The 26,407-nt window shown below is 45.9% G+C and overlaps 1 protein-coding gene across 4 annotated transcripts in view; it reads left to right on the top strand.

The window, feature by feature from the left end:
- ttc28 (tetratricopeptide repeat domain 28) overlaps positions 1 to 23,614 on the top strand; it is a 502,085-nt gene extending 478,471 nt beyond the window's left edge. For 3 of the 4 annotated variants that reach the window (XM_055655876.1, XM_055655878.1, XM_055655879.1), the window contains 4 exons: positions 2,793 to 2,816; positions 9,018 to 9,147; positions 15,392 to 15,499; positions 21,623 to 23,614. In XM_055655876.1, the coding sequence (XP_055511851.1) occupies positions 2,793 to 2,816; positions 9,018 to 9,147; positions 15,392 to 15,499; positions 21,623 to 23,262 (1,902 nt within the window). In that variant the 3' untranslated portion in view covers positions 23,263 to 23,614. The remainder of the gene's footprint in view (positions 1 to 2,792; positions 2,817 to 9,017; positions 9,148 to 15,391; positions 15,500 to 21,622) is intronic. The other variant, XM_055655877.1, reaches the window with a different exon arrangement.
- The last annotated feature ends 2,793 nt before the right edge of the window (positions 23,615 to 26,407 follow it).

The raw sequence follows: 26,407 nt of genomic DNA, 5'->3' as shown, positions 1-26,407 counted from the left end.
TGTAGGAAGGAACTGCAGATGGTGGTTTAAACTGAAGATAGACACTAGAAGCTGGAATAACTCAGCAGGACAGGCAGCATCTCTGGAGAGAAAGAATAGGTGATGTTTCGGGTCGAGACCCTCAGACTGAAGAGGTTGAAAACCAGCCATAAAACACAATGACTGGAGATGTGTGTTATCCAACTAAGGGCAGAAATCAGAATCATGTGTTCATCTTTATTGACATGACACCATAATAAATATATATCAGAAAAATAATTTAATGGGGTGGCACGGTGGCGCAGCAGTACAGTTGCTGCCTTGCAGCACCACAGACCAAGATTTGATCCTGACTATGGTTGCTGTCTGTACAGTATTTGTACATTCTCCTTATGACCACATGGTTTTCTCTGGATATTCTGGTTTCTCCCACATCCGAAAGAAGTGCAGGTTTGTAGGTTAATTGGCTTCTGTAAATTGTCCCTGGCATGTAGGATACAACTGGTGTATGGTAGATTGCTGGTCGGTGTGGACTTGGTGGGCCGAAGGGCCTGTTTCCATATATATGTTTTACATATATATCTTAATTTCATTGAACCATATACGGTTGAATATGTGACATTATTTTCATCTTGTTTCTATAGTCGAAGGGTAAGGTTCATTGTTTTATTTGTGCAGAACAGTGATGGAAGTCTGACTCCTCTTGCCTTGTTTCTATGTTTTTGTTTCTCTATATATATGCATAACAGCATGAATTATAATCTGATTTCCATACAAGAATATACTAGGGTCATTCATGTGCTGCACCTGTTGATCAGAGCCTGGTTCTATCCTGGAATGTAATTAGGAATGTAATTTAGTCTAACCTTATTCATACCTAATCCAATTTGAAGCATAAATGTTGCATTCAAGTGTAAGTTAAAAGACTTGCTACAGTATGCACCAGATTGCACAATTTCAATCTGAAAAATGCAAAAGCTCCCTACTGTGGGATGGGGAACATCCCCCCTCCCACACACTTCCCCATTGGCCGCTATGCTCCCTCGCAATTTCTTACTCTCAACTCTCACCCAATGTTGGCAGCTCTGTGAATAACACTGCTGAGGCGGAATCTGCCCATGAAGAAGTGGGCTGCAGCGTACACTCCCTTCAACGAATGTAATCTAATCAAGCGGTCCTCAGCCCGTAAAGAATTCAACATTATCTGCTGCTGGTAGATTCCTGAAGGGTTTACCATAGCAAATCAACAGCATTGCTTAAGTTACTTCACAACAAAGTGTTGTTCAATAAATGCTCATTTTCAAAGCTTCAAAGGTCAGAAGAGATTTGTGGAACAGTAGCGGATATGCGACGCTGTTTATTGCACTGCTTGTGTATGCAGCTCTGGTGACACTCAAATCAAAGAGCCCCCAGTCAGCCAATGTTGGGTTTGTAAATCCTGTGTCACAGCAATGCCTGATCCTGGTGACGTTCCCTCTGCACCACCTCTCAAAACATTCGCTCACACCAGAATCGGTGCTACATGTTCATCTCATCTTCTGGAATACCTTTATTCATAGGGACCGTAGCTCGAGTTACTCCAGCATTTTGTGTATTACACTGTATATATTATTGTTTGGAAAGCGTAGAATGACAATGCTGCTCCTGGGATTATGTAGATTATAGAGGCATTGGAATACAAACCTAGATTACAACCATTACCTGGTTTGTTGGTGAAAAGATCACCTGAATAACTGGCTGATCAAATGTTAAGCCGCACAGTAATGTTTGATCTCACCATGCCATTGACCACCGAAGATCCAGAGACGGGGAGAGGCTTCATCCCTGTCATTTATCTCGAAAAGACTAATCCCTGCCACTGAATAGTGAATACAGTGAAAAAAGACCAGAAGCGAAACAAGGACTCATTCAAAATTCAGAAATCAATTAAATATTGGCAAATAAATGGGGGAGAGAATTAATATTTTGAACTTGTGCTGTTCAATAATATTGAATGCAATATGTTTATATCAAATTCCTTTATGATATTTTAACAGATTAATGTCCCCATTAAATTAGTGGACAAAGGATTTAAAAACAAATGTGATAAATGATCGTGGGCTGATATCCAACAGCACAATTTCCAGATGTTCTTTTAATGAGCTAACCTGTGCAAAGCTGCTGCTGTATGTAACTGGTGCAGTAAATTAGTGGAGTCACCGAGTGATGATTGAAACTGCTTGTGTCTGTCCTTCAGCCAGGTGTAGATTTTGAGGACTTTCTTTCACCATTTCCTGTCATCTTTTCGTCAAGTGTCATGAGGGTCAAGAATGTTTGATTGTTGTAACACAACTGAACAGTGCAATTTTAACTTGCAGCAACAGAACAGGCCTGCTGACACAATAGGTTTGTAGGTTAATTGGCTTGGTATCAATGTAAATTGTCCCTAGTGTGCGTAGGATAGTGTTAGTGTGCTGGGATCGCTGGTCGGTGCAGACTCGGTGGGCCGAAGGGCCTGTTTTCACGCTGTATCTCTAAACTAAACAACACTAAAATATTAAAAGCAATTGAACAACTCGCCCTCAAAATCGGAACCATCTGCTTCACATAATATTTCTCTATTGCAGCTGCCATCATCACTCTCAATTAAACTAATTAAACAGATATGTGTTTAATGCAAGTTAACAGTGTTGTGTCGATCTCCTCCTGCTTGTGTGTATATTTGTTTAAGCTATGCTATTTGACAACTTGCTGTTTCAATTTACTGCAACTTGAATATCACCTATGCATGAATCTAAAGCTTGTTTTTCTTTCTCCTGACTTCCTCTTTGAAGGCTGTAAAAAATATGGTTGGATTGGTAAGTGCATCTAACTGGATTAATGTAGTTAAAGCACTGGAATTTGTAGTGAACTGTGCTAACACTTTGATCCGTAGAGAGTTCTCACCGATTGTCTATTTTCGTATTGCTCCCATTGTGATTCACACTCTTTATGCTGCTCAGATGCATTGTAGAAACCTGCATTTAGTAACAAATGTGCACTTTTTATTTCTTACTCCCTCCCCTCCTTTATTCTTAGTTTGATTGTGTCAACGGCTGTGCCAACTGAAACATTTCCTGAGCTTCATTGACAGGCTAGAACTTTATTCCTTGGAGTACAGGGATGATCTTATAGAGGTGCATACGATATGAGGGGAATAGATAGGATGAATGCACAGAGTCTTTTACTCAGAGTAGGGGAATCAAGAATCAGAGGACATGGGTTTAAGATGAGAGGGGAAAGATTTAATAGGAAACTGAGGGGCAATTGAGTGTGGTAGGTATATGGAGCAGGCTGCCAGAGAAAGTAGTTGAGGTAGGTACATGGAGAGGTTTAGAGGCATATGGGGGTAGAGTGCTGACATGGATAGAAAATTGGTTGGCAGACAGGAAACAAAGAGTAGGGATTAACGGGTCCCTTTCAGAATGGCAGGCAGTGACTTGTGGGGTACCGCTAGGCTCGGTGCTGGGACCGCAGCTATTTACAACATATATCAATGATTTGGATGAAGGGATTCAAAGTAACGTTAGCAAATTTGCAGATGACACAAAGCTGGGTGGCAGTGTGAACTGTGAGGAGGATGCTATGAGAATGCAGGGTGACTTGGACAGGTTGGGGGAGTGGGCAGATGTATGGCAGATGAAGTTTAATATGGATAAATGTGAGGTTATCCACTTTGGTATCAAAAACAGGAAGGCAGATTACTATCTAAATGGCTTCAAGTTGGGGAAAAGGGAAGTACAACAGGATCTGGGGGTCCTTGTTCATCAATCTATGAAAGTAAGCATGCAGGTACAGCAGGCAGTGAAAAAAGCGAATGGCATGTTGGCCTTTATAACAAGAGGAGTCGAGTATAGGAGCAAAGAGGTCCTTCTGCAGTTGTACAGGCCCCTATTGAGTATTGTGTGCAGTTTTGGTCCCCTAATTTGAGGAAGGACATTCTTGCTATTGAAGGAGTGCAGCATAGGTTTACAAAGTTAATTCCCGGGATGGCGGGACTGTCATATGCTGAGAGAATGGGCTTGTACACTCTAGAGTTTAGAAGGATGAGAGGGATCTTATTGAAACATATAAGATTGTTAAGGGTTTGGACATGCTAAAGGGAGGAAATGTGTTCTATATGATGGGGGACTCCTGAAACAGGGGCCACAGTTTAAGAATAAGGAGTAAGCCATTTAGAAAGGAGACGAGGAAACACTTTTTCTCACAGAGAGTTGTGAGTCTGTGGAATTCTCTGCCTCAGAGGGCGGTGGAGGCCAGTTCTCTGGATACTTTCAAGAGAGAGCTAGATAGGGCTCTTAAAGATAGCAGAGTCAGGGGATATGGGGAGAAGCATTTATTATTTAGCCTGAGTGGGCAGTTTGGAAAAGATCCAACTGGAGTGCATGCACACTTCTGAGACAATTGATGTAGGGAGAAAGATTCATGTTTGGAATACAGGATTATGCAATGATAGTCATCTTTTCCAAAGAGCCATTTAACATAGCTTGTATTTAGGTTTTGTTTAGTCTAGTTTAGTTAGCTTATTTATTGTCACGTGTACAGTGAAAAGTTTGCTCTGTGTGTTATCCAGTCAAATCACGCTGAAGAAGGGTCTCGACCTGAAACGTCACCCATTCCTTCTCTGCAGAGATGCCGCCTGTCCCGCTGAGTTACTCCCGCATTTTGTGTCAACTTCGGTTTAAACCAGCATCTGCAGTTCCTTCCTACACAAATCACACTGCACATGATTACAATAGATCCTCCTCTGCAACAGTTCAGGCACCATCTTGCAACTTCCAAGTCTTTGAAAAGTCTGATCTTGTCCCAAGGAGATCTGCAGTTTCTTATTTTCTCACTTTAAGGCCCGGTGTCCTGGCAGCACTGGATGGATGAATTAGGGGTCGGCCTGGCCCAGCGCGATGCTGTCGGCTCCTTCCACCGCCGCTCCGTGCTCAATCCGCTCGCTCGCCCGGCTGCTGTAGGACCTCCCGCGGGCGGCCACCACCGCCAACATCAACACCAACACCCGCAACCACTGCAAATGGAGGCGATTCCCAACTGACCATTCCCGATATCCATTATCTTTAACTGTACGGTCTGAGGCTGTAATTCTGAAATGTGACCTAACTGTGACCTTGCACCCTAGTTACCCCAACCCCACACACGAGACGGGCTTGACTAACCCATGTCCTGAGATTGAACAGATGCCGTTTGAAGTCCTGTTATTCCTCGAGCACTAAGTCAGTGCAGTTCCTTTTCACTGACTGATTTTTCGCTCTCTATGATAATCACATAAAAAGTTCTCGTTACCAATCTAGCATTGTTTAACCTTATTTCTCCAATATCTCATTGCCTTGCTAAGAATGGCCACAAAATGCAAGAGTAACTCAGCGGATCAAGCAGCATCTCTGGAGAACATGGACAGGTGATGCTTTGGGTCGGGACCCTTCTTCAGACTGATCAGAAGGGTCCTAGCCCGAAGCATAGTCTATCCATGTTCTATAGAGAAGCTGCCTGACCCGCTGAGTTACTCCAGCATATTGTGTCTATCTTTGGTATTAACCAGCATCTGCAGTTCCTTTTTACCCCATCACTACGTTGCTCACATATCGCACTCCCCTCACGACTGTGAGGAAACGCGCACCACCAGATTCGGGGACAATTTCTTCCCAGCTGTTATTGGACATCTGAATCATCCTACCACAACCAGAGAGCAGTGCTGAATTACTATCTATCTCTTCGATGACCCTCGGACTATAATTGATCGGACTTTGCTGGGTTTATCTTGCACTGTATGTGTTATTCTCTTATCATGGTAGACAAAAATGCTGGAGGAACTCAGCGGGTGAGGCAGCATCTATGGAGAGAAGGAATAGGTGATGTTTCGACCCGAAACGTCGCCTATTCCTTCTCTCCATAGATGCTGCCTCACCCGCTGAGTTCCTCCAGCATTTTTGTCTACCTTCGATTTTTCCAGCACCTGCAGTTCTTTCGTAAACATTCCCTTATCACGTATCTATACACTGTAAATGGATCGATTGTAATCCTATCCTGTCTTTCTGCTGACTGGTTAACATGCAAAAAAGCTTTTCACTGTATCTCGGTACACGTGACAATAAACTAAACTACAAAGTTTCATCCATTGCTCTGGCTGAGATGGCGGCTGGTGTCTCTGACATCAGGAGGGGGTGCCGCTGAGTAGCAGAACCAAGCGGAGGTGGAGTGATATTGATTTCCGTGTTCCTCCTTTTGATGAGCAATCTGCCAATATCAGGCAAGTTACACACACACATGTAAACGAGCTGAGCAACAACCTGCAGAGTCCCCGGCAGCCAAACATGCCTTCAATTTTTATGTCAAAATATTGTACTGCTAAAACCTTGAATAGTGTGAATATTATTCTGCAAATTGGCTTGTTATTTACCCAGAGAGACGCCTCCACTCTGTTATGAGGTTTAGGTGCAAGATCTCTCTGATAGATACCAAGGAATTATTAATTTCCCTCGTGCCCCACCTCTGCTACCTACTTGTCCTGCGTGAGTGTGTTTTGCAGACTGAGATCTGTATTTTATAACATTCCCTTCCTCTGCATTGTTGATGTTTACATTGCACCCCTTGCATCCCCTGGGACACTGACACACTCTCTCTCCAGCTCCAGTCACTGGAGAGTCATTAGAAGCACAGCACCTCACTGACTTGCCTCCTTGCCAACCCTAGTTGAAAAGACCAGCCCCCTGTTTAGTGTCTGAGAATGTACAGAGAACATTGAAGAGTACAGCACAGGAACGGGCCCTTCAGCCGACAACGTTTATGCCGAGCTTGATGCCAAGTCATCCATGTTCTCCAGAGATGCTGCCTGACTCGCTGAGTTATGCCCCTGTCCCACGTAGGAAACCTGAACGGAAACCTCTGGAGACTTTGTGCCCCACCCAAGGTTTCCGTGCGGTTCCCAGAGGTTTTTGTCAGTCTCCCTACCTGCTTCCAGTACCTGCAACCTCCGGCAACCACCTGCAACCTCCGGGAACCGCACGGAAACCTTGGGTGGGGCGTAAAGTCTCCAGAGGTTTCCGTTCAGGTTTCCTGGGACAGGGGCATTACATAGAAACATAGAAACATAGAAATTAGGTGCAGGAGTAGGCCATTCGGCCCTTCGAGCCTGCACCGCCATTCAATATGATCATGGCTGATCATCCAACTCAGTATCCCGTACCTGCCTTCTCTCCATACCCTCTGATCCCCTTAGCCGCAAGGGCCACATCTAACTCCCTCTTAAATATAGCCAATGAACTGGCCTCAACTACCCTCTGTGGCAGAGAGTTCCAGAGATTCACCACTCTCTCTGTGAAAAACGTTTTTCTCATCTCGGTTTTAAAGGATTTCTCCCTTATCCTTAAGCTGGGACCCTTTGTCCTGGACTTCCCCAACATCGGGAACAATCTTCCTGCATCTAGCCTGTCCAACCCCTTAAGAATTTTGTAAGTTTTGTACTCCAACACTTGTGCCATGTTATGATGCCATGTTAAACTGATCTCCTCTGTTGAACATGATCCATAACCCTCCATTCCCTTCACTTCCATGTGCCTCTCTAAAAGCCTCTTATACACCATTATCGTATCTGCCTCCAAAACCACCCCTGGCAATGCATTCTAGACCCCTGCCACTCTCCCCGCACATCTCCATTAAACTTTTCCCCTTTCACTTCATAGCTATGTCCTCCAGTGATGGACATTTCCACCCTGAGAAAAACTGTTTACCCTATCTATGCCTCTCATAATCTTATATACTTCTATCAAGTACTGACATTCATCGTAACCTCTGGACGAGGGCCTTATTTAGCATGTTAAAGGGCTCTACCCTACCTGATCCACCATCTTCATCTGGACAGGTACCTTCCTAGTATCATTATTGTAGCTCCCTCACCTCCACGCCTGCCCCTGTGCTATGTTCTCAGATTCACCCAAACCTGGCCCCCTTTCATCTGTACGACTCTCCATCAGCTATCCATGTTCTCCAGTGATGCTGCCTGACCCTCGGAGTCACACCAGCAGTTTGTGTCTTTTAGGAATATATAACGAAGTAAAGTAAAATGAATAAAGCTTTCAGAGAATGATTCCAAGAATGAGTGGGTTAGCATATGATGAGCACTTGACAGCACCGCGCCCCAGGAGTTTAGAAGGTTGAGAGGGGACCTCCTTGAAACTTACAGAATAATGAAAGGCACAGATAGAATGGATGTGGAAAGGATGTTTCCACTGGTGGGAGAATCTAGGATGAGAGGTCATAGCCTCAGAATTAAAGGGCACTCTTTTAGAAAGGAAGTGAGGAGGAATGTCTTTAGTCAGAGGGTGGTTAATCTGTGGAACTCATTGCCACAGTGGGCTGTGGAGGTCGTCAGTGGATATTTTTTAAGGCAGAGATAGACAAATTCTTGATTAGAACGGGTATCAAGGGTTATGGGGAGAAGGCAGGAAAATTGGATTAGGAGGCGGAGATCAACCATGACTGAATGGCGGAGTAGACTCGATGGGCCGAATGGCCTAATTCTACTCCTGTAACTTGTGAACTTGTGAAAATAGTTTCTTGAAGAATTGGACAACATGGACTGTACACAAGATATGCAGAACTACTTGCAGCATTGTACAAAGTGTAGATTCCTCAGATAGTTGTGTCTGTGCATTAGATGCAGTTATCATCAACTGGCCTGAGTGTGATGTGATCAGAGAAGTGGTTAACAATTGGTCCTGGAAAACCAAACATCAGAGACATTCCCTGACCCAGTGAGTTGTAGTTTAAATGACCACGTCACGGTCATCAGACCAGGTTTCTATGTTGCGTTGAGCACCACCATACAGCTGAACATGCTGCTTTGCCTCTGTGTTCAGCTTGCTTCATTAACACATTGGAAACAGTGTGTTGAACACTTTAGTGATCCATCCACTAAAACATCAAGATTACTCTCATACCATTTAGAATCCACGTCAGACCTCCTTGTCTTTAGTCTGCTTTCCTTTAGAATATTGTTCTGTTTCTCCCCACAGCTCCACCAAGTCCTCGTTCAACTTCAGACTGGCGAGAAAGAACAGGACTTTTGTACAGCACCCATTCAACTGTCCATCAGCGTCCAGCTCTGGCGACTGCCCGGATGTCACGAGTTCCTGGCCGCTTTAGGTATGATGCAACTTAATATTTGATATGTAGCAGTGGACTGGAGATTTGCTATACGGGTCACCCATTCCTTTTATCTAGAGATGCTGCCTGTCCTGCTGAGTTTCACCAGTTTTGTGTCTACCATCCGCAGTTCCTTCCTGCACATCCTCCCTTGGTTTCCAATCATTGCCTGTCTCCTCCTCTGATTCCCCGGTCTACGATGCCTCTGTGTTTTCAGAAGCCCACTTTCTTTTCCATCGCCCAACCCAATCGTTCAATGTTCTACGACATAGCTTCATAAAGACCGGTTATGCTGCAGGATGAGCCTGCTGCTGGTGCCGTTAACTAATACAAAACAGGCCAGTAGTCGGGGTTTTTACGGTCGTCCCATGTGCAAGGATAATCACCTTCCTGCATCAAGGCAACTAACATCCAGTTTGGGGATGATGCATCTAAACCTGTGAAAGTCTTGGAGAGAGTGGATGTGGAGAGGATGTTTCCCCTAGTTTGGGAGTCTAGGACAAGAGGTCATAGGCTCAGAATAGAAGGATATTCCTTTAGGAAGGATATGAGGAGGAATTTCTTGCGTCAGAGGGTGGTGAATCGGTGGAATACATTGCCAGAGAAGGCTGTGGAGACCGTCAATGGATATTTTTAAGGCAGAGATAGATAGATAGATTCTTGATTAGTACAGATGTCAGCGGTTATTGGGAAAAGCAGGAAAATGGGGTTGGGAGGGAGGGATAGATCAGCCATGATTGAATAGCAGAGTAGACTTGATGGCTGAATAGTCTAATTCTGCTCCTATCATTAATGAATTTAGGAATAAAGAAGGTTTGGGGGGATATTGGCCAAACACAGGCAAATGGGGCAAGCTTAGATGAACACTAGGTTGACATGCTTGAGTTTGGCCGAAGGGCCTATTTCCCTGCTGTATGACTATGTATCTATGGTGACATCCCTCTATCAAAGTATGCCTGGCCTCACACTAGTAAATATTTCTACATTATGCAAGAACTCCGTTGGGCCGAATGGCCTAATTCTGCTCCTATCACTTATGAACATGATATAATAGAGTATGGAACAGTAAAGCACTGGATCAGGCCCTTTTGGACAACAATGTCTGTGCTGAACATATTGCCAAGTTAAACTAATCTCCTCTGCCTACCCGTGATCCATATCACTCCTATCCGCATATTCATGTGCCTATCTAAAAGCCTCTTGAAGTATCATATCTGCCTTCACCACCGCCCCTGGCAGCACATTCCAGTCGCCCACCACCCTCTGTGTAAACCAAAACCTGACCCACACATCTCCTTTAAACTTTGCCCCTCTCGTCTCAAAACCATGCCCTCTAGTCCTTAACATTTCCACCCCGGGAAAGATGTTCCAACACTCTCCCATATCTATTCCTCTCATAAATTTATATATTTCTATCAGGGCTCCCCTCAGCCGCTGTTGTTCCACAGAATGATTCGACAATCCCTTGTGCCACCTTATTTTGACACCACAGGGGAAAGTGAGAAGGTAGATACATAGCGACGCATTAATTTAACCAACTTAAATCTTCTTCAAAACATTTTCATTCTTGAAGTGACATCGTGGCTTGTTCTACTCATCAATTCATGTCAGAAGTCTGGGGTTTAAAACAGAATATTTTTTAAGATTTTCTCTTTTAACAGGAATATTGTAATTATTTTCTTTAAATAGACATTAAATTGACACTCACTGCCTCTTTAATTCAGAGGAAGATGTGGAAAGTTGACAAAATCTTTCACTATTTTAAAATTGCCTTTTAAATATGTGAGTGACTCGGAGTCGGGCTTGGCTGATTATTTCTCCGCTCTTAATCATCACAGCCATTATGGTAAAATGACTTTGAAAAAATTATCTGCCGTGCTGTTACCTTCCGGGAGCGAGCCATTTACTCTGTTTAATTTGCTGCGCTTTCAAATGCACTGTATCAAAATATCAGTCTGCCGAAAATCCACATTCTCAAGAAAGTTATTTGAATAGACCCTTTCTAAATAAACTTATCAGATCCCATATCACTCCTGACTGGACGGGGAATTAGTTTTGTCATCCTTCACTTTTCTTCCCTGACACACTTTTGTCTTATCAGTGACACAGGTGAAGGCTGTTTCACTGTCAGATGCCCAGGGTGGGCTCCTGAATCTAAATTAGAAGCAAGTGATACCATTAGAAACAGGTTTTCTCTCATTGGCCTGAACACTTGTTTGACTTGTGACAGTGATACATGAATGAAAGCTTGCCATTTTGAGGTGGCCAATATGTGGCGGTGTGGCTTTAGAGTTGCTGCCTTGCAGCCCCAGAAACCCAGGTGCGGGTGCTGTCTGTACGGAGTGTGCACGTTCTCTCTGTGACCGCGTGGGTTTTCTCCGGGTGCTCCGGTTTCCACGCACACTCAAAAGCCGAGCATGTTTGGCTTCTGTAAATCGTCCCTAGTGTGTATGATAGAACTAGTGTACGGGCACTCGTTGGTCGGTGCGACCTGGTGGCTGATGGCCCTGTTTCCACACTGTATCCCTAAACTAAACTAAATATTATATATCTCCAGTATCATTGGGATGGCACGTACTTGACTTCCTTTTGGGTCTTGGACTTTATTTGCTTGAAGTAAGAACAATTAAATTAACATAAATTGATCAGTAACTCCATGCATTATGTGAGAGTGTTCTTGGCATGTTGCAAGTAATCGATTGTTCATTCCAACTCTGCTAGTAGGATCCAGCAGCCAAGTACCTGTGCGCTGTCCCCAATTCTCCTTTCCTCTGCTCTGGCCTTTGCTTCTCCTGAACACACCAACTCTTGACGAGAGTTACATGGGCGGCACACAGGTGCAGAGGGCAGAGCCACTGCCTCACGGCACCAGAGACCCGGCTTCAATTCTGACCTTGGGTGCTGTCTGTGTGGCGTTTGTATGTTCTCCCTGGCGCTGTGCGGTTTCGTCCGAGTGCTCCGGTTTTCTCCCACATCCCAAAGATGAGAGGTGCTGGAGCAACTCTGTGGCTTCCACCTATATTCCTTCCTCTGGCTTCACACAGTGGCTTGCAAAAGTATTCATACCCCTTGAACTTTTCCACATTTTGTCACGTTACAACCACAAACGTAAATGTTTTTTATTGGGATTTTATGTGATAGACCAACACAAAGTGGCGCATAATTGTGAAGTGGAAGGAAAATGATACATGGTTTTCAATTTTTTTTACAAATAAAAAACTGAAAAGTGTGGCATGCAAAAGTATTCAGCCCCCTTTAATCTGATACCCCTAAATAAAATCCAGTGCAACCAATTGCCTTCAGAAGTCACGTAATTAGTAAATAGAGTCCACTTGTGTGTAATCTAATCTCAGTATCAATACAGCTGTTCTGTGAAGGCCTCAGAGGTTTGTTATAGAACATCAGTGAACAAACAGCATCATGAAGCCCAAGGAACGCACCAGACAGGTCAGGGATAAAGTTGTGAAGAAGTTTAAAGCAGGGTTAGGTTATAAAAAGATATCCCAAGCTTTGAACATCTCACAGAGCACTGTTCAATCCATCATTCAAAAATGGAAAGAGTATGGCACAACTGCAAACCTGCCAAGACATGGCCGTCCACCTAAACTGACAGGCCGGGCAAGGAGAGCATTGACCAGAGAAGCAGCCAAGAGGCCCGTGGTAACTCAGGAGGAGCTGCAGAGATCCACAGCTCAGGTGGGAGAATCTGTCTACAGGACAACTATTAGTCGTGCACTCCACAAATCGGGCCTTTATGGAAGAGTGGCAAGAAGAAAGCCATTGTTGAAAAAAAGCCATAAGAAGTCCCGTTTGCAGTTTGCCACAAGCCATGTGGGGGACACAGCAAACATGTGGAGGAAGGTGCTCTGGTCATATGAGACCAAAATTGAAGTTTTTGGCATAAATGCAAAATGCTATGTGTGGCGGAAAACTAACACTGCACATCACCCTGAACACATCCAGGTGCGGGTGTGCGGGTGCTGTCTGTACGGAGTGTGCACGTTCTCTCTGTGACCACGTGGGTTTTCTCCGGGTGCTCCGGTTTCCTCGCACACTCAAAAGACGAGCAGGAGTAGGCCATTCGGCCCTTCGAGCCATCACCGCCATTCATTATGATCATGGCAAATCATCCAAAATCAGTATCCCGTTCCTGCTTTCTTCCCGTATCCATTGATTCCATTAGTTAGCCCTAAGGGCTATATCTAACTCTCTCTTGGAAACATCCAGTGAATTGGCCTCCACTGCCTTCTGTGGCAGACAATTCCACAGATTCACAACTCTCTGGGTGAAAACATATTTCCTCATCTCAGTCCTAAATGGCCTATCCCTTATTCTTAAACTGTGTTTGGGAGAGTCCCTGGTTCTGGACTCCCCCCAACATGGGGAATATTTTCCCTGCATCTAGCCTGTCCAATCCCTTAAGAATTTTATATGTTTCTATAAGATCCCCTCTCATCCTAAATTCCAGTGAATATAAGCCCAGTCAATCCATTCCAAATAGATGTACATTTCAATAAGTAAACGTACGTGTTGATAGAGGAAAAAGTGTGAATAACCCTGAACTATCTGCTCTTAACGCATTGATATGTAACAGATCAATGTTCCTGGCACAGGAGTGAACAATGTGCCAAGGACTATGTTTAAACTTGAATTCCTAATAATACATAGATGAAAAGTTGCGAGAGAGCATGTTGAGAGACTTTGGGAATGAGACTTCCTGCTATGGGGCAGTTTGCCTGATTCATTCCAGTGGAAGCCTCGTCCCAATCAGGGGGCAAACACAGAGAGGCACGGAGTGAAATGATTCTCAGAAGTTGCAGTTCGTTGTCACATGATTGGCAGGATAATAGAGGTGGAGTGTCATACAGCATGGAAACAGGCCCTTTGGCCCACCTTGTCCATGCCGACCAAGTTGGCATACTGGGCTACTAGCTTTTTCTAGCAGCTCATTGGACATAAGGACTATCTCACAATCTGCCTGCGCTTCTTTTGAATTGGTGGTAGCCCATGGTTTGAGTGAAAAAAACCCTCCCCTTCACCTGAAGCCTCGGTTTAGTTTTAAATCCTCTATCTTAGAAACATAGAAAATCGTAGGCCATTTCGGCCCTTCGAGCCTGCACCGCCATTTAATATGATCATGGCTTTTTCTCAGTATCCCAGCTTCTCCATACCCTCTGACATAAGGACTATTATCTGCCAAGTCTTCTCAATATTGTGGCAGAGAGTTCAGAGATCACCACTCTCTGTGTGAAAAAAGTTGTTCAGCCAGAGCTGCAGACACTTGTCGGCATCTCCCCAACACGAGAACAATCTTCCTGCATCTAGCCTGTCCAACCCCATAAGAATTTTGTAAGTTTCTATAAGATCCCCCTCTCAATCTCCTAAATGCTAGAGAGTATAAACCAAGGTGGTCTTTCTTCATAAACAGTTGACATGGAAACGTGAACGCAATAATGTCCTTCCTCTTGACGCCTCCAGGTGTGGTCACTGAGACCCTGTACAAAAAGTGTCATCCTCTTGCTATAAATACCTCGCTTTCTTTACCCTCTCACCTGAAGACTGTGTCTCCTGCATCTCCCCCTTTAGCCACCATTTTAGAATCCTTTCCCGTATCTTGCCACCAAAATGGATAACCTCAATTTATCCACTGACTGCATCTGCCACGTTATCCGCCTATGTCACCTTGCAGTCTCCGATCTTCACACCTACATCTCAATTAGGTCACCCCTGCCTTCAATTCTCCTGCAAATATAAAAAGGTCCCAGCTGAGCCTTGTGGTACCCCACTAGTCACTGCCTGCCATTGTGAAAAGGACCCGTTTACTCTTGGGTAAAAGACTGAGCGTTCACGTTATCCGTGCCCCTTACGATCTTGTACATCTCAATTAGGTCACCCCTCAGCTTCCTGCAATCCAAAGAAAAAGGGTCCCAGCCTACCTGTCAGAGGACGCTGTTGAGCCAGGTATTCTAAGCACATTTAAAAGGCTTTTGCACAGGAACATGGATAGATTGGGAAGGTTTAGAGGGATATGGGCAAAAATGGGCAGGTGTGACATCTTGGACAGCATGGCCAAGTTGGGCCAAAGGGCTGTTTGATTCTATCCAACTCTCCACATAACTCAAGCTTGCAAGACCATGTAATGATAATCTGCATTGTTGGATAAATCGCGGGGTGCAATACAGTGAGGATGTAACGAGCTGATACCCAAACACGCTAACGTTTCTCTGTGTAAACCCTTGTCTAGGCTTTGACCTGTGTGAGGTGGGCCAAGAAGAGGTGGTGTTGAAGACCGGGAAACAGGCAAACAGGAAGACCATGCACTTCGCTCTCCAGTCTCTGCTGGCACTCTTTGGTGAGTTGTGAAACGAACGCCGCTGCAACTGAATCGTATTGCATGGCAGATTCCCGAGGGTGTCAAGGGTTATGGGGAGAATGCAGAAGAATGGGGTTGAGGGGGCAAGATAGATCAGCCATGAGTGAATGGTGGAGTAACTCGACGGGCCGAATGGCCTACTTCTGCTCATATGACATGAATTTATGACAAGCCGATGCTGAAAATGATTCCCTGTTGATCCAGATCGATACTGTACAATCCAACAAAAGTTTGCAATGCAGAGACAAGGAACTGCAGACGCAGAATCTACTCCAGATGAAAAGTTCTGGCCCAAAATGTCACCTATCCATGTTCTCCACAGATGCTGCCTGACCCACTGAGTTACCCCAGCACTTTGTGCCCGTTTGTGGAGACTGGATTCTTCATCAGACATTGCTGGTGAAGGAATGGCATCTATGGGACGCAGCTACAGTTTAAACAGCTTCAAATATATCACCACATTTACAGGCACAAGGAACTGCAGGTGCTGAAATCTTGAACAAAATACAAAGTACTGGAGCAACTCAGTGGGTCAGGCGGTAACTGTGGAGAGAATGGACAGATGACTGAAATAGAGAGGTGAGGGTGGGACAGAGCAGGGGCAAGTAATAAGTGGATATAGATGATGGGCAGGTGGAGATTGTGACAAAGGCTGGAGGTGAAAAGCAGACAAGAGGGTGTCACAAGAGAGAAAGATGAGAAGTGAAACGCAAAGCCAAAGGGTGGGAGGGGGCAGGCAGGGAGGGATTGCCATAGGGAAATATGGTACTCGGGGATCGAAATGAGCATACAGAGGAGGCGAGGGGATCAGGGTGATGAGGGTGGTGGGAGAAATGGGTGCACAACGTCTGTCATGGGGTAGACTGACCCCCCCCCCCCAATCTTTGCACATCCCCAATCCTTTCAACTCGTCACTTTAATTTCATGCTTCATATATTTTGTGTTTTATGACTGTTGGCAGATCAATTTCCCTCCTGGGATAAATAAAGTTCTATCGTACCGTAACGTATTGTCCCAGGTTAGAGGATGGGCTGGGGGAAAGAGAGGGTGTTATTACGTGAAATTGGAGAGATCACAGTACTTTTTCGCCATGGAGCCAGGACACTTTCCCAGTTGCACATGTACACACTGCCTCCTCCCCCCCGCTGCTGCTGCTACAACTTTCAATGGGTTTATTCGCTGCTGAACTTATCATAATCACATTGCCTAAGGCCCACAAAATAAAAATAAGACCCCTGTACACGTATCCCATTGCAACCATTTCATCCTGAATCAATGCAAAGTCGTGTGATCTCCAAAGGGGAAATAAATATTTACGAAGTAAGTGTGTTAAAATATATGGAGAGAAAGTGTAGACAAATTTGATTCCGAGTACAATGAGTTTCCATGACCAGGAACATGTAAGATTGGGCCTACTAGTCTGTATTCCTTCTCTAGACCAATGTGGGCTTTACTTTCGACTTTTGAGCTCCAGGGCGAAAACATATCCTTCGGCCCACCAAGTGCACGCAGCCCAGCGATCACTCTGTGCACTAACACTAGTCCTGCACACTAAGGACAATTTACAGAAGGCAATTAACCCACAAACTTGTCTGTCTTTGGGATGTGGGTGGAAACCGGATCGGACATCGCACGCAGCGGCGTGCAGACTCCATACAGACAGCTCCCGAAGTCAGGATCGAACGGGGTCTCTGGGGCTGTAAGGCAGCAACTCTACCGCTGCGCCACCATGCTGCCCCCAAATAATAATATTCCTAAAGAGCAAAACAGTCCCATAAAAAGGTTTCTGGCAGCTTCTGGCTCCAGTACAGTCAATAAATGCTGTAAAAGTATCAGCTTAGCTCAGTCGGTAAGATTCTTGACTAGGATTTCCCGATACGTTGCATTGATTGAAGAACAGGTTAGTTCAGACGCAAGTAAACCTCCTGGTTCCGAGTTAAGACTGGAAGAACATTTTGATGAAGTGCACTGTGACACAGTTAATGTATCATGTGTAATATTGTTTTGCGCAGTGACTGTACGTGCCAGTACAGCATAGCGGCCCTGTCGTTCCGTGCTCAGTCTGTGTGTGATGACGTAACCTCAGGCTGCCAGTTAAATACAGTGCTGATGGAATGCTGCATTGTTTCAGGTGCTGCCGATTGAATGGAGTCTCAATGGGCACTTCATTGTTCCGTTTTGGGAAATATGACAATAAAACACTCACGGGACTACTTGTTCCCGCACTTAATCTTTACGGCAACATTGGAGTGTTGATTGTGCGTGGACATAAATGTGCCAGTAAATGTTTCAATTAAAAATCAAGTTACGTTTATCAACAATCTTCTTTCCATCAATAAACCCCCTTTTCTCTTTTGATTTTGCAATCAATCAGCTTCTATTAATAACCAAAATGTATAAAATCAACTTTCTAGTTCAATAAAAAGAAAAGATCAAGAAAGTCTAGTTTTTAACTTTTTAGAGGTGCCGATAATGGTACAAAACAGGCACTGTGCAAAGCAATATTATTTACGATCCATTAATTGCATCACGGCGCACTTCACGAAAATATTCTTCCATTCTTATAACTCTGAACCAGAAGCTTTACTCTACATTGATCAATTGCCTCAGGAAATGCTATTATCTAATGCCATTTGTGTACTCTGTGATTGAATTTGAATGAGAACCTGATCACGTACTTGGAATATAGGTACAAAATGCTGGAATAACTCAGCAGGTCAAACAGCACCTCTGGAGAAAAGAAATAGGTGACGTTTCGGGTCGAGACCCTTCTACAAACATACCTGGAATAATGGATTTGCACCTCTGTCCCCAACTCCAGGTGGCCATGTACCTGCCATGTATATTCACATGGCCAGCAGACTCCTGTGGCTTGGAGCGCTGGCTTGGTCTCCATTAAAGGCCGCCAACTCCATGACGTTAGACCGCAGTGGGGATGGACCCACCACCCAACCCCCCTCATAAAACAAACCAAGGAATACTAAAACATACTTTTAACACATACTAAAAATAACACAAAGAAGAAAGGACAGACAGACTGTTGGCGAGGCAGCCACTGCTGGCCTCCTGGCTGTCTGCAATCACCCGTCACAGTTTGACCGAAAGCTGCCAAACAGTGGGTTTTTTTAAACAAATCCGTGAATAATTTAATAATTTTTGCCCCGGGATCACTCGACCTTTGAACGAGGATTGTCGTACAGAAATTGCATTTGTTTTAAAATGCTATTGCACAGCCAAAATGATCCATAATACTAATCGTAAAAGCGAGCACACATGGAGGGAACGCATTTATTTATTCTGTGTTATTTTACAATCTGATTCCACTCGGCAGCAGAATAGGCTGTGGAGTGGGACACCCAGTACATTATCAACTCCAGATTTGTTGCTTTCAGTTCGTTCAGTGCTGTAACAGATGAGTAACCAACCCCCAGATAAAGAAGAAGGTGTCTGCATAATTAGATAAGGCCACAGAGTACATTCCAATTTTATATTTGAAGTGTCTTCTTGGATATCCACCAGAAATATTATAAATTGTTTTGTCATTTTGTTTATTAATGTGTGCGGCAGCTCCCGATGCTTGTAATAGATTGTTTATCTGCCGTGGTTTGGCATGAATGTATTTATTGTTGTTTGCATTTTGTTCAGTTATTGTTTTTCAGATGTCCTGGCGTTGCCCGCTATCACCCAGGGTGCCGTTAAGTGCCCTCTGTTAGGGCACAGTGGCTGCACTTCTGCACCCATGGTGGAAGTGGCAAAGGCTCGGTCAAAAATGCCCCCAGCAAATCCTTCCTTTCTCCTCCACTTCTTCCCTCGGGAAGGGCTTTGCCATTTTCAGCTTGTATTACAGCATCATGGAAGCTTAGATAGCGAAGGAAGCCATTCGGCCCGAACTGTCTATGCTGGGCAGGAAGCGTCTCTCTATCTGAGTCCATGTCCAGTGCTCGGTCCCTTCACCTCTGGCACGGAGCACGCAGTCATTGTCTACATCCAATGATGGATCCTACTCCCGCTATTACTAACACTAACTCTATTCTACATACACTGGGGACAATTTACACATATAAATTAACCCAAGCCACTTAACCTACAAACCTGTAGTCTTTGCAGTATGTGAGGAAACCGAAGATCTCGGCGAAACACACAGGTCACAGGGAGAACGTACAAACTCTGTACAGTCAGCACCTGTAGTCAGGATCGAACCCAGGTGTCTGATGTTGTAAGGCAACCACTCGACCGCTGTGCCACTGTACCGCCCCATAGTCGGTTAATCGGTTAACTTCCAGAATCCCATCGCAACTCAGTGAAATATCTTATCATCTTCTCCTTAATCGAGCAGTTAAATTAATGAATACCAATCTCTCTGGGCACCTCCGATTCAGTCTCTAAACCGCCTGTTACTTCACGCACCTCAACTAACTTTCTTCTCTCTCGGGGTAGTGAATCTGTGGGACTCCCTGCCCCGAGGGTGGTGGGGACTGGACCAATAGATAAACTTACTTAAGGTGGAGATAGATGGATATTCGAATGATCGAGGGGATGAGGGTAATGGAGACCTGGCACAGAGCAGGAGTTAGGGCCAGTCTAGAGCAGTGATGATCCCAGGGCAGCCTTGAGGGGCTGAGTGGCCTCCTCTTTCCTACTCTTAGATTCTCTTCTGAGTTTTGATTGTTTCAGCCCCCGCTAGACCAGCCAGCCGTGCGACGGACCGAAGGCTTCCAGTCCTATGCCCCCAGAATCGTTCCCCCCGACACCCTGTTCCATCTGCCAGTCGCCCTCCACCTCACACTCAACTCACTGGGACTCCGTCCCCTCTCCTCCTCTTCCCATCTGTCCGCCACCCCTCCCTCATCTACGTCCACTCATTACCATCCTCTCTGATCAGATTCAGATTTCCTACCACCTTCCAAAGACGTGGGTGGTATTGTAGGTTAATTGGCCATCTGTAAATTGCCCCCAGTGGGTATGGATGAGAAAGTGGGATAACATAGAGCCAGCGTGAACGGGTGATCAATGGTCAGCATGGGCTCGGAGGGCCGAAGAGCCTGTTTTCATGTTCTATCTCTCAACCAAACTCTGAACCAAATAAATGCTTTGAATTAATTCAGCATCGTGAATTGCATCAAATAAAGCAATTTACAACCCTGACTCCCTTCGCTCCTAGATGCCGCCTGACCCACTGAGCTCCTCCATCAGCTTGTCTCTTACTCCAGATTCTAGCATTGGCGGAGTCTTGCACCTCCATCTTGTTCCACCATCAGCTTCCTCACGCCCTGACTCTTCTCTGCCCTAACCAGAGTTTCATTGTGTCCCGGCATGAGCCTCTCCTTCCACGACTTAGTCTGAGGGGGAGTGTCCTGCATAGCCTCCTACTACCAAACAAACCTCTCTACCATCTTCTGAGATCTTTGTGAGATTGAATGTTCATAATGGATAAACTTTGTGGCCTTTCTCGATGAATAAGATAAATAATTCCTATCAGTGGGATTTCCCTCCTGCAGAACGTGACATGCAATTGAATGGAAAAATACTTCGCTGTTGAACCATGCAAATTAAATTACATTGTGCTTCCAATTTTATGCCTCCAGTAAAATCAGTTGGGTAGATGGCTGGTTACCAGATGAAAGTGTAGATCGCCACTTGCTGTGTCAGAGTATTTGAATAAGTTGCATTTGTTCCCAGGATAGTTTCTGCCCAGAGCTTTGTACAACTGCCTTGTATTTGGAAGTCGTTGCCACTGGGCTGGTGTTGCAAGATGGAGCTACACACACTGATTCATTTATAAAACGCCTAGAAAGCAGAAAAATACATCATGCCCGTTCCGGAGAGGAAACGATGGGTTCTGAACACCATGGAGGAGTAACAAATATTTGGTCTAAGGTTTTACAAATGTTTGAAAGCAGATGTGAAGGATAGAGAGAGAGAGAGATAGAGATATTAAGAAAGGGTGGGACATCTATGACTATGACTCGAGATATGCTGTACTGCCAAAGCTAAATGGATAGAGAGTGGCACAGAAAGGAGGGTGTTGGAAGAGCATAGAAATCTGAAAGTGCTTTAATGGACCAAGTCATGAATAACTGCGAATATTTTATTCTATTCCAGATTCCACGGAGCTGCCGAAACGACTCAGCCTGGACAGCTCCTCCTCGCTGGAATCCCTCTCGTCGTCACAGTCGGTCTCCAATGCAGCAGGACAGATGAACCCACCGTTCTCCCCCACTTACGGGGACTCGATGGCCTCCGACGCCATCTCTGTGTACAGCCTCAGCTCCATCGCCTCCTCCATGAGCTTCGCGTCCAAGACGGACATCACCGGGGAAGGGGTGCTCCAGCGGGGGAGGCTGGACTACGAGAGGCCGAAGAATGTCTACCCGCACAAGGCGGCGGCGATGTTGGCGAGCGGCTCTTCCCCACAGTCGAGCAACGCGAGCAGGGACGAGGAGGAGTACGATGGCTTCTCCATCATCAGCAGCGAGCCGCTGAGTCTGTACACTGATAGCCTCAAGGCGTCTGCCTCGGCCGACAAAGAGAGGACTACTGAGCTCAGCCACAGTCTGGGCGACAGGCACACGCTCAAAGCAAACGCCAGCGCATCCAGCTCCCCGGCTAAAATGGTGCTCATCCCCAGTGCAAACTCACCCTTCCAGAAAGTGGGGTCCAGAAATAAACTGCCGAGCTCAGACACGGGCGAGTCCGACCAGTCCAGCACGGAGACGGACAGCACGGTGAAGTCTCAGGAGGAGAAAGTGTCCAAACTTAATCCCCAGGAGTTGGCGCAGAAGATCTTGGAGGAGACGCAGAGCCACCTGCTCGCTGTGGAGCGACTGTATCAGAGCAGCGGGCCAAGCAACCAGAGGAGCACCACTGAGGTGGACAGCGGCGCGGTGGGACATCACGGACCCTCGTCGTCTTTTAAGTCTTCGGACACGAGTGCGTTCAGCAAGCCCCCGGCCAGCGCTGGGCAGAAGAAGCAGCCGTCTCCCGTCCCTGCAAAACCAAAGCCTCCCACACGCAGCTCCTCGCTGCAAAAGGTCAACTCAGGAAGCAGCACCCCGACCAGCGACACCACCGAGGCGGGGATGTCAGCCGGGGACAGCAGGCAGACCACAGCCCCCTCGTCCCCGGTGGTGGATCCATGCCACTCGCCCGCTTTCCCAGCCGACCAGTCGCCGGTGAAGATTAAATACCCCAGCTCCCCGTACAGCGGCCACATCTCCAGGTCTCCGAGTTCCGGGCAGCAGTCCCCGGCCGGGAGCAACCCATCCCCAGCCCTGTCCTACTCGTCTGCCGGCTCCGCTCGCTCCAGCCCGGCCGACATCCCCGACCTGAGCAGGCTGAAAATGACCGCCATCGACGAGAAGGTCAAAGCCGTCCATAACCTCAAAACTTTCTGGGCTAGTGCCACACAGTCAGCGTCTAGACCTGTCCGCGCACTGCGCTCCAACCCCACTCTCGCCGGCTCCAAGGCAGATGCTCTAAGTTATTTGAATCTCTCTCCGGCCAGGCGCGCCAAGAAGGAGGGGAAAGAGGACAGGCTGGAACTCAAGGAATTTTCCAAGATCCCCCACTCAGACAAGAAGGCCCAGAACGGCAGCGGAGCTCACCAAGAGACCAGTAGACCCGCAGACACAACGCAACCAACAAACAGCCTTCAGAGGGAGGTGCGCCCATTGAGACTCCCCTCCGGGAATGGTTATAAATTCTTGTCTCCTCGAAAGTTTCTTCCCACCTCGAAATGCTGAAACCACCTGAACCAGCCATGCCATTTTCTTTAGTGTTCATTGCGTGATGTCCTTGTGGGACGAGCATGTTACAAGTCTACAGCGTCGCGCAGGCAACCCTTTGTAAACTGAACGTTTCTGTGTGGCGTGAACAGTACTACAAATTTTTATACTGTTAAAGAAAGAAAAAAGCAAAAAAAACCTCCTGTGTACAAATGTCATATTTTTATTGAATCCAGAATGGCATTTTGCCTTGTTTCTTAGTCATTTAATGGTTGATATTGGTTTATAAATGTCAAAAAAAATCACATTGCAATGTCATCCACAGTCATAGTATTTGTTGGAAGTACAAAATAAACTAGGCTTGACAGTTTTAGGTTGCACCCATTTTTTTTATTGATAATTTTTATTGATCTCTTTTTAAAATTAGGACATGTGATGCAATATTTTGGTGCATTTCAGGGGTGTGGGTGACTTTTATATTGTCGCCTTGCATCAACAAAGATGGAGAGTTGTCCTTCCATCCAGATCACAGGATTTCCCCCCTTGCTTTCAAAACACCATTGCTAATCCACTCAGCAACGCAGCCATGAGGGGTGTAGGTCGGCCTTGTAGCCATTGCAAAATAATCAGCTCAGATTACTGGCCTCACTCGCCCCTGGATTCTTTGCAAAATATTTCTTCGCCTTTAGGCTATAACAGCCTCCATCTTTAATTCAACCACCGCTCTATAACTCACCCAACCCTCCACATTTCCATGTGTAATAACAGTGAATGGTAGAACCCTTATCACTTGGTGGAGGGTTCCTAGGGGCTGTTCTGCTTGTTTAAGTGAATTGTAGAGACTGGGACATGCCTAAAGGTGACCATTATTTAACATTGACATCCGAAGCTCAAGGACAAGTGTCTGCTCTGGGCTGAGATGTAGACCGGAGCGAGGATCCATCCAATCTCCCAACACAAACAGTTTTGACTTAAAATCAGAACTAGATATGGATATGATATGAAATGATGGCATTATTGAAGTAGGGTTTCCATTAATTATTGTCAGCAGCCAAACAAACCTCCAAACAAACGATGCCATTGACGACCTGCCCCGCCCTCTATCCTCCCACCAATGTTGGATTTAATACAAACAAGCACATTTGGAACTCTCTCCTGATTTCCAGATTGCCTCTGTAGATTACGATTTATTATTTGGAGAAATTGCTCTCTGGCTGATGAGAAATTTTGGAGGACACTTGTGAGATGGCTTTTAATCAGATCAGGGAGGGAGTCGAGAAAGAATCGTGAAACCTAAAACTCTCAAGCCTAGAAGTATTAGCGTGTCTGTTAAATATGCTCTTGATGGTTGTTGCATAGAATTCTAGGCAAAGCATAATGTAGTGATATGAATTCTAAAGTAAGTGATGAGAAGAACGGGCGGGGTGAGGCAACCGGAGAGATACTGCTGTGTGTGATCCATGTCGTGGCGGGTACTGTCTTGTGCTGTGATCAGTAGTATCGCAGCCTTCCCATGCAGCTGTGTCTGGTTGCTGCACACCAGAGGGCAGGCGTGCAGCATCTTTGTCAGCCTGTCTGCTCACTTCAGCACTGATCCACTGCACCAGATGCGACTTCTGTGAGTCGCTTCAGTGCTTTGCAACGTTAATGGTATTTTCTATTGTCTCCCCCGTCTTCTCCCCCACTCAAATTTATTTTGTAAAGTTCCCTCGTGACGCACTTGTTATTTATATTGCATGGATGCTTTATGCACACAGTCTCAATGATTTCCTGACCTTGTGCCCTACTGACCCTGGGCTGAGATCAAACACTACTTACAACAAAGGTGGTAAGATCACGTCTCCCTGATATTGTTTGATGCTTCCATCTCTGAAACCTCTGTCTCTATCTCCAGAGTTAAGGGCCTGTCCCACGAGCATGTGACTCCATGCGGCAAGCGCGACCTAAGCGACTCCATGCGGCAAGCGCGACCTAACGTGGTCGCTTGAGCCGTACGGCCTCGCGGGGCCGGTCCCACTTCGATTGCCGGAGCCATATGGAGTTGTGCGGAGCTGGTCCCGACATCGCGCGGGGCTCCGAAAAACTGACCGTGTTCAAAAATTCCGCACGGCAACGGCCTGCCGGCCCGCAACCGCCTCGACGCCGTACGTCACGCGCGAACTTCCCACGGACTTCGCTCGAACTTCATGTCACTCACTCGACCTCCGCGCGGCCCCCGCTTCTGGTTAGGTCGGGCTTGCCGCATGGAGTCGCATGCTCGTGGGACAGGCCCTTTAGCTTCTCCAAAGTTTTTAAATGTCCTGAGTTTTATCAATGCTCACTCATCTGGCACCCAAATCCTGTCTGATGCAAAATCCCAGTCGCCAGTTCCCCCCGTCCCCAATTCCTGTGGACTCACACGGCTCCCAATCCCCCATCCGGCCCATCCCATCCCTGCAGTCCTCAGTCTCAGGTATCACACTGTTCCTCCGACAGTGCGTCCCTTCTCACTTCACCGTCAGTGGCAGGTCTCTGTAGCTACATTCCCTGCTTCACCTTCGCTGCATCTTTCTGCACCCTTACATGACTCCTGAAAATCTACCTCTTTAATCTTGCATTTCATCACCTCCCGTAACCAACTTGCACATTTAGTTGCCCTATCTAGTTCTCTTCCTGCCACTGACCACCCCCTCCGTGCCCTGCCTTTTCTGAAGTGCCTTGGGACATTTTATCACGTTTTAGGTGCTAATGTAAGAGTGAGTTGCCTTTGTTACTGGATTTTTAAATAATGAGAAATATCCATAATGGACAAGATGCCATGCGGAAGTGTTTTTGTATTATTGTATTGTAATGCAGTATAAACCATTCAGACTCCCTTTACCAGGGGTAGATCATGGGGTTCCAGATATCTTGTTGAGACTACCTCTTCTGTCGATCAAATTGATTCGCAGGAGATTGGCGATAGTAGATTGCTTAGGCATTGCTCTTCCACGACTCACATCAATGGACCAGGATATATTTGGATCTTTTGTCTTTTCTGTTCAAATATTCGATTTGGTGTGGATTTGAACAGCGTGAAAACGTTCCACATGCCAATCCCTCTCCCTCTACCCAATCTTACCACTGTGTCCATTTTCCATTCCAATGCACCTCTCCCTAGTCCCTGTCTATCTGCAAGGTTAAC

Source organism: Leucoraja erinacea, chromosome 25 (genome assembly GCF_028641065.1).
Source record: "Leucoraja erinacea ecotype New England chromosome 25, Leri_hhj_1, whole genome shotgun sequence".
In the NCBI taxonomy this organism is placed as follows: Eukaryota; Metazoa; Chordata; class Chondrichthyes; order Rajiformes; family Rajidae; genus Leucoraja; species Leucoraja erinaceus.
This window is presented reverse-complemented; position numbering and strand designations above follow the sequence as displayed.